General features: G+C 42.1%; 1 protein-coding gene across 1 annotated transcript; it reads right to left on the reverse strand.

Moving 5' to 3' along the window:
* Positions 1-10,804: 10,804 nt before the first annotated feature.
* LOC121926233 (olfactory receptor 5B21-like) lies at positions 10,805-11,830 on the reverse strand. Its single transcript, XM_042459028.1, has one exon. It carries the CDS (start codon positions 11,828-11,830, stop codon positions 10,805-10,807), a length of 1,026 nt encoding a protein of 341 aa, XP_042314962.1.
* Positions 11,831-18,859: the final 7,029 nt, after the last annotated feature.

The raw sequence follows: 18,859 nt of genomic DNA on the forward strand, positions 1-18,859 counted from the left end.
GTATCCTCCACAAGCAAATGAACACCTAACTTTGTGGTATGCTTGCACATGTCAATAAAAAGATGCCAGCCACTAAGTAGTAAAGAACTGGACCTTCTTTTCCTGAAATAAAACAAACAAATAAAACAAACTTAGGCGTGTTACAGACCGCCCAAAATGGGCGGCCTTGCGCCGCTGCCGGTTGTTGCCTCCGGGAACAGCAGCAGCCAAACCACGCGGTTCCCGGGCACAGCAGAGAAGAAGCGCCAAAATGGCGCTTCTTCTTGTGCCCTGGATGGGACGCCGCGAGGCGCTACTCGCACACTTGTGGCGTCACATCCAGGGCACGACGTACGGACACTATGCGTCTGATATGTCAACATGGCGGCCTCCGTGTGAAGAAAGAGGCTCCTCCCTCCTTAACTGTTATCTTTCAACCTATGAGGGGGAGAGTAGGCTGGCCCAACTCCATCAGGGGCTAGGCTGAAGAAAGAGGCTCCTCCCTCCTTAACTGTCATCTGTCGGCCTATGAGGGAGAGAATAGGCTGGCCCAACTCCATCAGGGCTAGCCTGAAGAAGAGCCTTCTCTCTGGCCCATCTGCCTTGGTCCAGGCCTCAGAGGGAGACAAGAACTATTGGACCTGATCCCCTCCCCCCCTCACCATTCCCTTCTCCTTTTGTGTCATGTCTTTTTAGATTGTAAGCCTGAGGGCAGGGAACTGTCTATTATCCCCTCTGTTGTAAACCGCTCGGATTCCCAGTGATTGGGCAGTATATAAATAAATCCTATTATTATTATTATTATTATTATTATTATTATTATTATTATTATTGGTGCTGCCATTTTGTACGCGCAGAGCACATACTAGGGTTAGGGGCGTGAAGAAGTCACGCTCCTTCCTAACCCTAGTACGCGCTCTGCACGTACTATATGCCCATCTGTAACGGGCCTTACCTTCTTTGGAGAGACAGTGAGGCCTCCTTTCTTTTAAAATAATCTGCATATTAGGTCCAGCCTCAGATTATGGTCTGTAACAAATTAAAACATTACTTTGTATTTTCTTTGGAAAAATCAGTGTAATGTTAACAAATTTACAGTTCTAATGGATGGGAGGTAAAACAAAATGCAGTGATTGCCACTTATGCTACAGAAAAATAAAATCAGCTATTTGGTGGAAATTGATATATACAAGGTGGCGGTGGGAGTACCATGGATAGTTGGATGTTTGAAGCAAGACTGGACAAAAAGCAGTCTTTCAGAGGTTTTTGAAATGAAATCTCCATTATCCCTTTACCAGGATAGCCAACAATGAGGAATGGTGGGAGTAGCAGTCCAGTAACATCTGGAGGTCTGCCTACCTCATTCTAAAGCAGGGCACATGCTTTTATCTACAGAAGCCCTAGTACAAATTTGTACACCTAAATGACATTGGTAAAAATGCAACAAGAGAAACATGCAGGAGTCTCTGCAGCTCTCTTACATGCATCACATGTTCTCAAAAATAAAAGTGTTATATGTGGTTATACTGTTACAAAATTAGCCACTTCTGGCACGATGTGATCAACCAAATTGCTTCAATTACAAAACAAAAAATATTTTTTTGCCCAGCTCTTTTGTTACTTTCAATATACACAAAAGGTAATAAGTCTTTAAAAAAAACATAAAGTTGGTATCTTTTTGGCTGACAGCAGCTCGTCTAGAAGTGGCTAATAATTGGAAAACAGGTCTTGTATCCCTGGATAGCTGGGGGAAAAGAGTTTGGGATCAATGGCTTATGGAGAAATTAAGATATAATATGAAATATAACTCAAAACAACAAAATCAAAGACCTACCTGTTCAAGAAAAATGGTCTCTTCTTATAGATTACATTAATACAAATTTTACATCTGTTGCTCTTCCATCTAGCCACTGTTCTTTATGGTCAGATTTTTTAAAAAACAAATTGAATTGTGTAAAATTTTAATAAGGAAAGTTTTTAACAACATGAAACTTTTTATACCATTGTTTTATGATTGCAAAATTTTGTATTTTGTATTATGAATAAAGTATTTTTAAAAAGTGTGGGCAGCAGGAAACAGCGGATAGAAGAAAACATGGAAACCTGTAGGGTAATTTTACCATTCAGTTCTGGACCTGTATGTACTGTAATATACCTTACTGAAGTTCAATGGGATTTAATTTCAATGAGATGTGTATGCAATTACAGCTTTAGAAACCAAAATCACGCTTGGTCACTTACTCCCTGTACTTGCTTGAATCTACTCCAGGCCAGGGAAGATAAATGAAGCTACTCATAGATCCAAGTCCTGTTCCACAGGAGAATCTGGGCAATGATTCATTTATGTTCATCTATAATGCATGTAATGTTGTTTCCTAATCAATCACGATCCCTCTTTTCAGTGTGCAGTGCACTCTCCCATTTGACCCTAAGCAGGTTACTTTGGTAGACACAGCTAACCAAAGCTTTTCAAGGAGATCGAAGAATGTCCTTTAAACAGGATTTCCCATACCCTAGCTGAATATTCTATCCCCAACATCATATATGTATACCAGAGGGAAGCAAATTGTGATCATGAAGCTGCGTGTAGGATGTTTTTGTGGTTCTCAGCTCCTCCTGACTCCCTGAGAATACCCCCCTTCTTACCAAAAAATAAAACGTGAGTGGTCTCTTTTGAAATTTTCCAGAACTGGTGATTCATTTTTTAAAAGCGTCCTGATGCTTGTGGTGCATTAACATAAAAAACAGAAATTGTAGAAGTGGGATTTTTCTTTCTACTTCTGGCAGTCCTCAGAGGAACCACAGACAGAAATTAGCCCTTAAACCTACCAAGAGTACCTACCCCAGCATACACCATAAAGTACAGGAAGACTAGATTGAAGAGAAGAGTCCAGAAAAGATCCAGAAATGAATATAGCTTGCCATACTGACATATTGTATTAAAATACTAAACAAAAACCATAAATTAACTAATACATTAAACATAATTAACTAAAACATAATGGACTTTGACCCTCTCCATCCAAACTTTAACACAAAATAGACAAATCTAAAAACAAAAAATATATTATTTTACTATTATAGATCCAACAATATTAACTTACTGAGGTTACTAGTAACTGTGACCACAAATCCTTATATCATTAAATTTCTTATTGCTAAAAAAATAAAGTCCATAAATGGTTTACAGTCTTTCACAAAATCTTCACCTGCTTCATCCCTTAAATCCGACGTTAGTATGGCACTTTGGCTCAGCTCAGCAACCTTGGCAATCCAGTCTTCCATCGGTGGTGCTTCAGTCTTTTTTCAAGTTTGAGCAAACAACATTCTTGCTGTTGTTATCATATATATCTGAAGAGTGAACCATATTTCCTGTCCAGTTTCTCTCACATCAACTCTTTCTCATAATAACTAGTGTGTCTCATCTCTAGAACAAAATGCTAAAAATCCTGTGTGATTTCTGTTTCATTCAAAGATAGCTGTATTGCTTTATTTGTTCTGGAACCTCCTGGGACTGAGCCATTGAGGAATTTCAGAGTTCCACGTTTCAACAGCACTCTTAAAAATAAATGTTATTAACAACTCTGTGAATGAATGTGAAGTTGAAGGCTTTCACAGCTGGCATCCATAGGTTTTTGTGGGATGTTGAGGCTGTGTGACCATGTTTTGGAAAAATTTATTCCTGCATCTGCGGCTGGCATCTTCACAGAATGGTGGCATGGTGGTGTGTAGGGTATATATAGCTTGACCCTTGGTTGAGAAGAAATGGTTTACATGTAAATCTCAGTGTTGATCTGTTGGTGAATGGCAAGGCCTCAAGGTGTCTATTAATTAGTTATCCATTATTTTTAAAATTTATTTTATTATTAAAATTGATATATACAAAATAGAGAAGGGGAAAAAACCAAAAAACACAAAAACAAAAATATGAACATCCACACAAAAAACCAAAAACCAAACTGAATAAAAAAACAAAAACAGAATAAAGGTAGCCGTCACACTGCGCAACACTTAGTTCTTAATCACTATTTTACATTACTTACTCTAAACATATATATTATCTTAACCCTCTTTAACCTTGTCCCACTACATTTTAAATCTTTCTGTCCATCTTATTTCTTTATTTTATTGTACCCTTTTAGTTTTATAATCACTCAAAGATTTCCATTGGGTACATCTAATACCATAATCCACACACAATTAGATTCTGTATTTATCCATTGGTAAAGTAATCTATTAAATCAAACCTCTGTATCATTGTCTTGTAGGTTAATCTGGCATCAAAGCCACATGGAGCTCTTCTCTTTTTTCGTTATATATATACTCTTTCCAAACTTTCCATTCAGAGTAAAAATCTTCCATAAAGCGGTCATTTATCAAATATGTTAATTTATCCAATTCATAAATATCTATCATTTTTATTTTCCAGTCTTCTACAGTCGGGATTTCTTTTTTACCCAAAAATTTAGCAAATAGTATTCTTGCAGCAATTTGCATAAAACAAGACTTTCTTGTTTTTACTCTCCACACCTACATTATCTGTCAAGTTCAGAAGATACACTTTGGCCAGAGGTCTTCCTTTCAGGCCAAACCCTTTTTTTATTTCCCGGTGAATATTTTTCCAAAATAGTTTTGCCTTAGGGCATTTCCACCACATGTGAAGGTATGTTCCAACCTCTTCTTCACATTTCCAACACATATTTACATTATTTTAAACATTTTAGATAATTTGAAGGGGGGTAAGTACCATCTGTACATGGATTTATATACGTTCTCTCTTAATTCTGTACTTATTGTTGGTTTAGTTATCCTTTTCCAAAGTCCCTCCCACTCATCAAATTGAATAACTTCATTAAGGTCCTTTGCCCATTTTAACATAAATTCCTTCACTGTTTCTTCTTCCATCTCGAATCTTAAAATCATTTTGTAAAATTTGGATATTTGCTTGTTCGGGTCCTTTATTATTTTTCCCAGTTCACATTGGGGTTGCCATAAGTCAGAAACAACTTGAAGGCACACAACAAGAAGTCAGACTGCACCACCACAGTTTGCTTTTATAGTCTTTGGGTAGGCTGGAATTCTATTGCTACCTAGAAAACTCACTTTGTAAGCAGTGTTGCCCCCCCCCCACATCCTGTAAGAGCCATTTCTGTGCTGTTGGAGAGCAGGGGGATGAGTGGGGATGTGTCCAGATATTTTCCTGTAGCTGACTTCTATGACAGGCATCTGCAGAGGCCTCTGGTGGTCTTGGCAAACTCTTTGCAAATTATACATCTGTATTGCCCTATGCGAGATTTCAGCCTATATTTTATTAATGGAGTATAATGGGAAAGAGATATGAACATCTTTTGCCCTGATTTATGAAGAAAGATTTCCATATTTGTTGGTATGGATTTTCATCAAAGTGGATATCTGCAATCAACCCAGTAAAGTAGACTATTTACTCACTTGTACACTCACCGCCACTGAGTTCTGTGTCTATTTCCTGGTTTCACATTCAAAACTTTGTAAAATTTTATACAAAATCACTGTTTCCTGCTGAAAATTGCAGGATTTCTTCACTGCAGGATTTCTTCATTGAATTAGTACTAATGGAGGGTTTCACTCATAGATTGGGCCCTTGGTATCTGCTGGGCTTCTGTTCCAGGACCATCTGTGGATTCCAAAATCCAGCGATATTCAAGTCCCACTACATATTAATGGCAAAAATGTTGTCCCTTACAAAAATTGCAAAATAAAGGTTTGGTTTTGGGAATTTAAAATAATAATGCTGTGGGTGCTTGAAAGGCAAGGGTGCATAATCCTTAGATTGGAGGGCCAACTGCACTGATAAACTGCTGGAAAACTGAATATTCCTCTTTCAGAAGTAGGGAGAACAGCTTCCTCAATAGCTATCCTATTGGTTATCATAAGCAATAGGGAAGAATTAGTGAAATTTAAGCAGTGGAACCATTGAACTGAATCATATTAGCAATCTCAACTGAATCCTTTGATCAATTGGATTTATGAACGTGCTCATCACCACTTATGAACTGATTCAATGGGATTACCAGTAAGATTCAGTGCCAAGTAACCAATAAATATGAAATTCATGGCTCTTACAAAACCAAAATTATTAGAGCTACTAAAACTATCTAAGGTAGGGTGCTTTATACGGTCGATATCATGCAGCTCGAGATCACTTTAAGTGCTGTAGTTCCATCATATGGAATCCTGGGATTTGTAGTTTTACAAGTTCTTTAGCCTTCTCTGCCAAAGAGTGCTGGTGCCTCACAACCACAAATCACAAGATTCTGTAGGATGGAGCCATGGCAGTTAAAGTGGTGTTGAACTGCATATTTTCTACATGTAGATGCATCCACAATGCACAGCTTCTCAATGGAATACATAATGAAAGCCTGTTCAAGGAAGCTAGTGATCTTTGGCTGCATCAGCACTGCAGAAGTAATCCAGTTTGACATCACTTTAACTGCCATGATCAGTGTTATTCTGGTTATAGTTTTCTGTGATACATTTAGCCTTCTTTGTCAGAGAACTCTGGTGCCACAACAAATTACAAATCCAAGATTTCATAGCACTGGTCTGGCGAGTTAAAGGTTGTGTCAAACTAGATTTATTTCTCCAATGTGGAACATCCCTTGAAAAGGAATGATGGTTACCTGTTGCTTGGGAAGGAGTAGAAAATCCTTTTTGGGGAGAGAAATACAAGGAATGCAACACTGGCATTCCAAGATGTGGGACACACATCCATCAGCACTCAGGAACTAAACAGCCATGAAGTGACTTCAGGCCTCTTATTCTTGATGCAAGCCGCCTTCCACCTAGAGACTGACTGTATGTAATCATAGGTTTATTTATTGAAAGAGTATATTATTATTATTATTATTATTATTATTATTATTTACTACTACTACTACTAAAATATTCACTACAGAATATGGCCTAGATGTGACCCTTAGGCCCAAAGATATGTCCTGGATCTTTTTCCAGGGTAGGATATATATAGTGTAGAATTGTGAGGGCCCTTATTTTTGCTACAGTCTCTACACTACAGAAAACATCACAGTTTGGCAAAAGGAATAATGGCTGTCGGTGGCAAGTGTTGGAGTTTTCCAGCAACTGGCTAGCAGACAGAATAGGGAATAGACATGTTATGTGGCTGTCATGTCCCATAACCATTATGGTCGATGCCATGGACCAGAATTAGAGAACTCTGATCATTAATTGGAAGTGCATAGATCGTATACATTAAGAAGGGTGTTGTTGAGACAGGGGGGTTATGTTTTATTGAGTTTTTACATGTTAACAGCTGTTCATACCAGTTATGTCTTAACTGTTACCATAATGTCTATCTGTTAGGATGCCGATGGGGATCGATGTTAGAATGGACTGGTGGATTAAATGATTTTCAATGCTAGATGAAAATGCCTATTATATAAAGAGAAGTTGATTTGTATATGGAAAAGGGTCAACCCCATAGTATGAGGGAGAATGAGGATATATGGAAGAGATATATGTTATAAAGGTCATTAGCAAATCCATGTTAGATCAGTTTGTGGAGTTTGGGAGAAGGGCTATATCAACTCAACCCAGGGCAGGTTGAAACCCTGGGAAAGGCGGATTATTGTGTGAGATGCCAGGTGGGGGGCTTGAGAGAGATATGTTTATAGTTCTGGCCATCTGGATGCTATCTATCTGGAAAGGAAGGGAAAAGGAAAAACAGTCGTGTGAAAGAATGTGTGTTTAGGATTATAGTACAAACAACATGTTGGTGGGAATGTGGTGGAAAAGTTGTTGGTGGGAACCCCTAAATTAAATTGATCAATAATGGCTAATGCTTGATTTCAAGGGTGGGAATCCCAAAAAACTGTATAAAGTGTGTGTTACCAAATGTACTTCAGAGCTGACAATAGTCCAAAGCCACCAGTGCCTGTTTATTCTATGTCTTCTTTTCTTCAATAAATCTGTTCAGAGAATACTCCAGAACTTGGCTACTGGTAAAGGAAGTGCTGTTTAGCAGAATGTGACAGTGGAATTCGAGTTCTGTCCACCAAGAGAGGTGAAGGGAAGTATAAGAGGGAAGATGGTTGCTGTAGCTGCCTTGTCCAAGATCTGCTACCTGAGTATTGCTTCAATCAGTCTCATGATCGGACTGAGTTTAGCTACCAGAATGCACTGTAGAGCACAACACGTCTTTTCTTGGGAACTATCTCAAGACTGCACAATGGCTAGGGAAGTTAAAATTAATTGTAACAGTAGCACAACAACTAGGGAGGGGGGAGCTTTTCTGAATATGAACATAAACTTGCAGATCTAGTGAGTAGAGGGCATTAAGCTCAATGTCCTTTATCTCAGCATGTCTCCCACTGGACTGATGTTTTCTCCTCAAATCATAACATTTCAAGAAAGTGTCTATCCAGTTATTTTCTAGCCAACTTAAGCCATTACCTAGTATTTTTCAAAATGAAGCATAGCCAGGCGTGTAATCTTTATGGCTTGAATACTTCTTTTCCTTCAACTTTGGAGCAGATGAAGAAAGAAAAGAGCTGGACTTTCTCCCCCTCCCAACCCATGGGAACATAAAACATACAAAACTAATTTATTGGGCTCAGCGACCCTAGAGAAAAGAAATTACGAGTATCCCTGGATGATTTCTAATCAACAATGATACAACCATTCTATTATGTCTTTGGGGATCTTTGTATGATGTTTGGAACAGGAAAACATTTGATGTGTCCATAACTAAGGCTAGGTGTGACTATAAACCTAGCCTTCAGTACAGTTCTGGTGTCAGTGCTCTGGACTCAGTGAGAAACACTTCCAATCGTTTTGTGCTGGTAGGTTGAATGGTAATGTGAAGGGTATTCATATGATTTGTCTTGGAAACCGTCATTGTTTGTCACTAGTCTGTATAATAATGAAAGTATTTGTTATTACTAGTCAGCCTGGAAAAAACGGTCAGAGAAACATGTAGCAATAACATCCTGTGAAAGTGATATGAATTGAATTCACTGTCTTTCAAACATGAGTGAACAGTGTGATGCGGACAGCTAAAAAGGCCAATGCTATTTTAGGCTGCATCATAGAAGTATAGTGTCTAGATCAAGAGAAGTAATAGTGCCACTGTATTCTGCTTTGTCAGGCCCCACCTAGAATATTGTGTCCAGTTTGGGCGCCACAATTCAGAAAGGACATTGAGAAACTGGAGCGTGCTGTCAAAGGAGGGCGACAAAAATGGTGAGGGTCTGGAAACCATGCCCTATGAGGAACGACTTAAGGAGCTGGGATGTTTGCCTGGAGAAAAGAAGGTTAAGAGGTGTATGATCGCCCTGTTTAAAATTTGAAGGGATGTCATATTGAAGAGGGAGCAAGCTTGTTTTCTGCTGCTCCCAAGAACAGGACCCGGAACAATGGATGCAAGCTACAGGAAAAGAGATTCCACCTGAACATTAGAGGAACTTCCTGACAGTAAGGGCTGTTCGACAATGGAATGCACTCCCTCGGGGGTGATAGAGTCCCCTTCCTTGGAGGTCTTTAAACAGAGGCTGGATGGCCATCTGTCAGGGATGCTTTGATTTGGATTTCCTGCATGACAGGGGCGTGGACTGGATGGCCCTAGTGGTCTCTTCCACACTCTATTACTATGATTTTAGTTCCAAGTCGAGAGTCAAGCCAACTTTAAAGAAAAAAAGGGTGGTGTGGTATGTTTAAAGGATCCTTCCACTTCCAGCTCATTGCTTTGTGCTCCATTCTGAGAAATGTGCCCCCTGCTCTGGTGGCAGGTCTTGCCTGCTGCTTGAAGTAAATGATGACAGCAAGTTGGTCACTATAGTCCTGGTGAGTCTAGTGCATCAGTTTATTGCCGAGTACGTCCAAGCTGGGTCGTTGAAGCGACTTGAGTCTAAGTCAGTCTGCTCAAATTCACATCACTGATGACTTAAACTTGCTTATGCTGTATGTGCATCTGCATTTACACCCTTTCCAGTTCCCCTAGTTTAAGACATACTTTCAGTGCTCTTTGCTGCCCCCCTTTTTGTTTTTCTTAGGACCTTATCACACGGAGGCAAAGTGCCCAAATCCCCAGGATAAATGGGAGTTTGAACCCAGAATATCCCACAAGAGTGGGTTGTTTTGGACATGTTGGGTGATTTGACATTAACCCAATACTAACCCATGCAAAAAAGCTCAGAATCACACTGTTTTTTTAACTCGGGGTTTCCCAAAGTTAAAAAGTGGCATGTTTTGCAGCTTTTACAGGTTAATGTCGGGATAATGTTGAATTTGCACGACATCATCTGAAAACAATCCATCTTGTGGGATATTCATGGGTTTAAACTCCGGGCCTGTTACCGACAGCCAAAATAAAGCTGCTTCGAGTCACAGTGGAGGTATTGTGTTTCATGATGCATGCATCCTAGAGTCAAAGCCATACCAAAGCCATCGTTCCAGTCCTTAGTGCTGCAGCGTGGGGCTTTGGTGCGACTTCTGGACTCTTAGGACGCCTGGGCATCATTGAAAACACCATACCTCCAGCTGTGACTCGAAGCAGCTTTATTTGTGCTGTCTGTAACAGGCCCATGTATTATCCACAGACTTTGGGTGCTTCCCTCCCCATGTGATAAAACTCCTTAGTTTGAACCACTCTGAATTGTTCTGTATTAGTAAACTTGGTTCACCTAACTTTGTCACTTATAACTCCAGGCATTTATGAACAAATTAATCCTACCAGTTGTAACATAGATCCTTAGAGAAATCCTCTGTTTACATCCTTACGTTGTGAGAAATATCAATTTATTCCTGCTCTCGGTTTTCTGTTTTGAATTTGTCACTGATTTATAAGAGGGCATCCCTTATCATTTACTTGGACTTTACCATCAGCACCATGTGAAATGTGAAAACTGCACAACTTCAGATGTTGACTGGAGATTTTCTTGCACAGCCTTTTCTTCATGGCTTTTTTCACCTCTTCATTCCTCATACTGTAGATTACAGGATTGAGCATGGGGATGACAATAGTGTAGAATACAGACACTATTTTGTCTTGCTCCACTGCCTCAAGCCCTCCAGGTTGCACATACATGAAAGTCAAAGAGCCATAGTACAGTATAATGGCTGTCAAGTGAGAAGCGCACGTTGAAAAGGTTTTCTGCCTACTTGTGGATGACTGCATTCTCAAGATGGTAGAAATGATGTACGAGTAGGAGACAAAGACGATCACTGCATTTGCTACCACGACAAAAGTGGAGAGGACAAAGAGCACCACCTTGGAAACATAGCTGTCTGAACATGAGAGGCGTAGCAAAGGTGGAATGTCACAGAAAAAGGAGTTGATTTCATTAGGGCCACAGAAAGACAGCCTAAAGATACCACAAGCATGGACAGAGGCATTCACAAGTCCTACCATATAGCACCCAGCCACAAGCTGCAGACAGACCTTTTTGGCCATGGCAACAGGATAAAACAAGGGGTTACAAATTGCAGCAAAACGATCATAAGCCATAGCAGCCAGAAGGTAACACTCTGTGGTGGCATACAAGGTGAAGAACCACATCTGAGCTGCACAGGCTATGTATGAGATCACCTTCCTATCAGCAAGGAGGTCATAGAGTAGTCTGGGGAGGATGATGGAAGAGTAGCAGATGTCAATGAAGGATAGATTACTCAGGAAAAAGTACATTGGAGACTGCAGGTGGGGGTCTGTCTGGATCAGCACAATCATACCCAGGTTTCCTGTCAGAGTCAGAAGATAGATCAGAAGGAAGATCACAAACAAGGGTATCTCCACTTCAGAACGTTCTGAGAATCCTAACAGAATGAAGTTAGATAGATGGGTCTTGTTTATATCTTGCATTCTTCCAGTAGAATTAACCTTGAGCCAGACATAAGGGCTAAAATTAGGATATATATTTGTCACTAAGGGAACAGATTCAAATATACAATGAGATACTGTTTCAGGATAATGTAAAAATTTGGAACAAATTTTACAAATTCACTAACCTGATTCTTTTCACTTCAGTGATTTGGTAAGAGATGTTTTAAAACATTTTTCATCTCAGTCAACTCTACATGTGTTTGAGCCTGTTTATCCAGCTGGTACTTCACTACATTCTGATTCTTACAGTGTGCTTAGCAGCATTCCTATATATTTTAATGGAGGATCCAACCCAATAGTTCTTAGTTGTATATGTTCCCTCCAACTCCACCAACAGTGAATCAATCTAAGGTTGAAATCATATGCACATTTATGACTTTTACATATCTTATCTGGCATATAAATATACATACCTTTGCATACTATCTTTTTCTTTCTTTCTACAGATTATTAAGGCTTATTTGGATGTTTTCATCATTCATTCCTACACAAACCCCTGCCACCATCCTATGGCTCTGGTGAGATTGTTGGTTTGCTACACCCTTCCACAATATTTTGGTTAAGGAAAGAAATGATTTCAAGAATAGAAAATGTGATTTGAAAAAAGTCCATACTCACTGGTTACCACAACTGGTAAACAACACTCAGGAACAAGTTTAGAGCAATATATGAGGCTACTGAGTACATCTCTGAAACCACACTGCAGTTTAAACATAGAATTATTACTTCATCCAGGTGTTATTTGTCTGAATTCACCCATCATGATTTACTAAAACCAGATGAACAAACCCAATGAAGGAGGTCATGAGCTTGAAATTACAGGACCTAAGCAGAGCAGCTAGAGGATGGGAGTCTTGGAGATGTCTCATCCACAGGATCGCCATGAGTCAGGCATGACTCAAGGGTAGTTAACAACAACAACAAAATTTTAGAATAAAGAAAACTAGAAACTTGTTATATTCCATCTACACAAATTAATCAAAAACAAAAAGTTCAAATATCATTAAAATAGATCTTCAAAGAATAAAAAGAAAACACTAACACAAAAAGCACAAAGAAGAAAAAATCCAGTAACATCAACTACCCCTTTTTGAAAGGAAAACACCCTTCCCCTGTGAAGATTAGGCATACAATTCAGCAGTTATGATTGCATCTAATGGCACTATTTTAGCCTCTCTTGCAGTCAAGTGCATTGTGCACTGATTCTGAAGGCTGTGAATCTTCATGAAGCTTAAAAACTGTGGGTGGTTCTTATTAAGCTATAGGAATCCTTCCCTTGGTGGCACATCCCATGATAGTCATGGGACCTCGCCTCATCTGTGCATAAGGTGCTAAAATGACACAGAGAGAAAGATCAAAATAGAAAACAAATGTCTAACATAAATTAATAAACTATATATGAACTCAATGAAGAAACCAGAGTTTCATGTTTACAATGATATTTTGTTATTTAGTAAGATAGGGGTGAGTCAACCTTTGGGTCAAATGTCAGTTTCTAGCCCCTTTAGCGTGGACCTCCAGAATCCCTTCACTTCATACCCTTTCTTTTTCTTCTCAGAGTAACAACTCAACGTTGTTAATATTCATCCTATTTTGTCACCCATCTGCAAAACTGATGCAGAGAAATTTGTACTAGGAAGGGAAATACCTGGATGCAAATTTCTATTTCCGTGTTTTGTTTTATTTTTCATTGTGTGCTGAACAAAAATTACATCTATTGTTCTGCCCATTTTTGAATCAGGCACAAGGATTGCTGAAATGCAAACTCTACCCACTTTGAAGTGAGATGATGTGAGTCTTGACAGCAAATAGAATCCTCATCTCTATTTTAAACCTTGGGTGGGGAACTCATCTACGAACCTTATAGTGCCCATCCCCCCCACCCCCGTTATGAGCATGGGAAGGGGCCGCTCGGGGCCGGGCAAGTCTGAGAAAAAAACACATTTTACCACACCTCACAGTGTCCTCAAAATGGCCCCATTCCGGCACCTGGCACCAAGCCATTCCCATTCAGGACTGAGCCACATCCTTTGCTTCGGTCAGAAGGAGGGGTCATTCTAGCCTTCCTTTTGCTAGTTGTTCACAACTATTACCATAACATTCAGTATGGAGAGAGATCTTGTAGCACCTGTGAGACTAAGTGAAAGAAAGATGTTGGCAGCATCCAGAAACTACAATGCCTCCGCAATGGATTGAACAAAGATAACAGCTTCCTGGCACATTACACATATCTCCACACTATCTGACCCCATCTTTATGGGAACATGCTACACTCATCTATTCTCTTCACCCCCAGGTCAATGCCAAACTGGACTTGCCACTTCATTTCCACACACAAAGGCTAGTTTCCATTGCCTTTGTTTACAAATGACCATAGTTAAAACTGGATTTATCATTTCATTTCCATATGCAAGGAATTTTGAATTTGAATTTACATTCTCACACACCAATGGCATATATAGGTCTGTCCCTGACTTTCACTCTACCAAATGCATCTGAGGTAGATTTTAGTCTATGAAAGCTCATGCTGCCAACTTGTTTCTTTTGATTAGTCTCAAAGGTGCTACAGGATCTCTGTGAGAGTGTGAGACCAGAACCCTGGACAATCAACCAGTCACCAACCATACATCTGATAGAATACCCTAGGATTCTAACAGTCTGCCCCCCTAGAAAAAAAAAATATTCCCCCTCACCAGGAACGAAAAGCCTTAAACTAAAGTAGACACAGAAGGTTTGTCAGGGTACAGTGAATGAAAACGGGCCATCAAGTCAGGCGCGTTCACATGTTTCACAGACACCCATTCATCATGATCCGCAGGAAAGTGTTTCCAGCGGATCAAGTACTGCAGTCTGCCTTTATGAACTCTAGAGTCCAAAATTCTTGAAACTTCGAAATGCTGCTGTCCATCAATCATCATGGGAAGTGGCGGGGAGTCGTCCCTCTTCCACTGTCCCGTGCTCAGGTCCGGCTTCAGCAAGCTGAAATGAAAAACAGGGTGCAAATGTCGATAGGATTTCGGGAGAGACAATTCTACAGTCACATCGTTAATAAGTCTCTTCACAGGGAAAAGGCCAATGTACTTAGGTCCCAACTTTTTAGAAGGATGCCTAGTCTTCAGATTGTTTGTAGACAAATATACCATATCCCCAGGTTTAATGTCCCAACCTGAAGACCTCTTCCTGTCAGCAAATTTTTTGTATTGTCTTTTGGCATCGTCCAAAGCTTTAGTGATTTTAGGCCAGGCTCCCTTCACCTTGTCAGCCCATTGAGTCACAGACACTGGATCTGATGAATCTACAGGTAAAGCAGGAAGAGTTTTAGGCTCAAAGCCATAATTGATTTGGAATGGGGACTGTCCAGTACTCTGATGAATGGCACTGTTAAAAGCCACTTCAGCATGTGGTAGCAAATCATACCAATCGTCTTGTAGGTAATTGGTATAACAGCGCAGGTACCGCTCCAAGGCTATATTCGTTTTTTCACATTGACCGTCCGATTGTGGATGATAGGCCGTACTCAGTGCCAACTGCACTCCCAATTTTTTCTGCAACACCCTCCAAAATTTAGAAGTGAAGGTGCTTCCTCTATTGGTCACAATTCTGTCAGGCAGGCCATGGAATTTGTAAATATGCATGATAAACAAATCCGCCAATTTTGAAGCAGTGGGAATCCCTTTGCAAGCAATATAGTGTGCTTGTTTCGAAAATAAGTCCACCACCACCCAGATGGTGTTTCTCCCTTTACTTTCAGGCAAGTCCGTAATAAAGTCCATAGCAATGTGTTTCCAAGGCCCCTCAGGGGTGGGTAGAGGATGAAGCAGCCCCCTAGGCATGCCCATTACAGGTTTAGCTCTAGTACACGTAGCACAACTCTTGACATAAGCTTTCACTTCTGTACGCACCTCATCCCACCAGTATGAGTTTCGCAATTTGTGCCAGGTCTTTAAATAACCCCAATGTCCTGCAGCCCTGGAGTCATGGCACAATTTCAAAATTTCCTCCCTCACAGAGGCAGGAACATAGACTTTAGAGTCCTTCACTCAGAGCCCTTGGGCATTCAGGGTTGGACTGTCTCTGTGAACTTGCAACCAATCATCATTCTCCGACACCTGCTTGATTTCCTGCAAAATAGTGTCCAATTGGGGGGGAGGCTTGTCCTGGTCTTTCTTTGCCTCCCCTTTTATGACTTTCTTTGCTTGACTGTGTGTTACTACCGCCAGTCCCAACTGTTCTGGCGTAAACATAGTCTCTAGAGGGACTGTCTCTTTCCCCATGTGCTGGGGAAGCCTGGACAATGCATCAGCTAAAATGTTTTAACGGCCAGAGAAGAATTTCAATTTGAACTTGTATTTGTAAAAGTCTTCGGCCCACCATCATTGTTTGGGGGTCAGTTTCTGAGGGGTTTGCAAGGCCTCCAAATTACGATGGTCAGTCCACACCTCGAACTGGTGGGGTGCCCCTTTCAAAAATTGTCTCCATCTTTCCAGTGCATGCTTAATTGCATATGCCTCTTTTTCCCAGCAAGGCCACCCCATCTCCCCCTTCTGGAACCTTTGTGACAGGTAAGCACAAGGCCTAAGCATCTCATTATTGTCCCTTTGCAATAACACAGCTCCCATGGCATTGTCACTGGCATCAACTTGCACCACAAATGGTTTATCAGGATCTGGATGAAGCAAAATAGAATACAGTTTCGGTTTAGGGAGGGGTGCCCCCGGTTCTATTTCAATAGCACAGTCTGTTTCCCAGGGAGGTGGCGAGGTATCACTCTCTTTGGACTCAAACACTTCCTTAAGGTCCTGGTAGCAAGGTGGGAAGGTGCCTGCTCCCTCCTGACTGTTGCTCCCTGTCTCCATTTCTCCCCCAACCGTCCCAAGGAGGGAGGAAGGCCATCCTCTCACCATAGGCTCTAAATGGGCTGCGGCCTCTGCCGGCCGCGGTTTCAGGATCACCACTGGCTGTAGCGGGGGGGGGGACTTTTATGGCTGCGTCAAGCCAATGCTCTTTGCAAATGGGATCATCAAATATCAATTGTCTTTGCCTCCATTTGGTAGTGGGGTTGTGATGATTCAGCCAGTCTATTCCCAACATCATATGGTAATGATAAGTGTGCCCCACTACCAGTTGAATTTTTTCCCAGTGGTTGGCTATTCCTAGCCACACCGTGGTAGTCCTCTCCTCGGCAGCTTGCCCTCCCATCACAGTCCCATCCATTTGTAAAAAAGGTATGGGGTCCCTTAGGGCTTGGGTTTTTATGCCCAGGCTTTGGACAACTGCAGGGTTGATTAAGCACCTTGTGCATCTTGAGTCTACTGCAGCCGTGAGTTCCATGGCTTTTCGCCCCGGTCCCACCATCAAAGAGACAGTAAATGTGAATAGGGGAATACCACCACTCACCATTGGTTTGCAGCCGTCTTGACTCGCAGCCTGCCTTTTGCTGCTTTCTAAGGCAGGCTCGGGAAGTTTAAAGCCTGCTCTTCAGATCCTGTGCTGTCGCTGTCGGTCCAGACCTCTTCTTCAACCTCCCCCGCTGCTTGCAAGCCCCGGTCACCTGGGCTTTTCTTCTCAGCCTTGCCCTTCCCTCCTTTGGATGCCGTCGCTGGTGGGGCTTGGAAGGGGTTTGTTTTCTTTTCCTGGCTTCTCTCTGGACAGCCTGCAATTAGATGCCCTTTGCGGCCACATCCCAAGCACAGTCCCAGCCATCGTTGTTGCTCCCTCTCACTCTCCGGCATGGCTCCCTGCTGTCCTCTGCCTTTTTGCCCCGTGGTCTTATTCTCTCTCCCTTTGGAGTTCTTATACCTTTTCTGGGTCAACATCTTTACTTCATGTTGAATGGCCTCCACCTCTCCAGCCAGCCTTGATCCACTCTAGGGCAGTGGGGGGGTTGCCTTTCGTAAGTGCCCACTTTACTATTTCTGGGCGCAGCCCCTCTTTGAAGTATTGGATCTTCATCCCCTCTGTGCAGTCTGGCACCTGGGCAACCAATTGCCTGAACTCTATTGCGTATTCCGAAACGGACCTCGCCCTCTGATCCAAGGATTTCAAGCTGGCCAAAGCCATACTGGCCCTGAAGGGGTCTTCAAATCTGGCTCTAAGGGCCCTCATAAGGTCCAGTAAACTTCTCAACTCAGCTGCTTGGCAATCGTACAGCTGGACCAGCCAATTCGCCACCTCCCCTTTGAGGTGTCTGGCTACGCATTTCACTTTGGTTGTCTCATTGGGGAACGTGGGCCCCCACTCCTCCATGTGGTCTGCTACTTGAGACAAAAAATAGGGCAAGATTTGTGGGTCCCCATCATACTTAACTCCCAGCTTTCGTGCCTGAGGCTCCTGCGCCTGATCTGGTGCCTGCCTGGTGGGTTGGGGGGCCGGTTGAGGGACCTCTCCTGCTCCCGGTGCTGGGGCCGCTGGGGCGGGGGCTGCTCCAGCTCCTGCTCCCGCACCTCCTTCACCTGGGCCGCCCCTCAGGATGTCCAGTATCTCTGCCAATGTGCCCTGGACTCCCTCCATGTCCTCCTGGAGTTGCTGTACCTGCTCTTCTAGGTCCTCATCATCTCCTGTCTTCAGCTGCAATGGCTGCGTGAAGCCTGTGTCCCAGTTGGACCAGCGGGTGGCTCTCTGTCGCTCCCTCGTCCATAGGGGAATCGTGGGGTGGCCAACCCAGGGCCCTCCTTCCCCCGGCGTCTGAGCTGCCGTCGGCCTGGTGTCTCTCGGGCACGCCCCTGCCCCCGTCACCTGGGCCTTGCTTTCCTCCACAGTAGCTGCCGTGGCCTCCGTCACTGAAGATGTAGATTCCTCTGAAGCCTTTTTCTCTTGCATTGTCCCCAGAGGAAGTTGCAGAGTCTCAGCTAACTGTCAGAGTGCGAGACCAGAACCCTGGACAATCAACCAGTCAGCTTGATTGATAAATCAACAGCACTTTATTGATAGCTCCAGAATCAGCAATTCTACATCACTCAACTTCATAGCTGAGACTGACCCCTCCCAGCCAAACCAATAGCTAAATCC

Source organism: Sceloporus undulatus, chromosome 1 (genome assembly GCF_019175285.1).
Source record: "Sceloporus undulatus isolate JIND9_A2432 ecotype Alabama chromosome 1, SceUnd_v1.1, whole genome shotgun sequence".
Lineage (NCBI taxonomy): Eukaryota > Metazoa > Chordata > Lepidosauria > Squamata > Phrynosomatidae > Sceloporus > Sceloporus undulatus.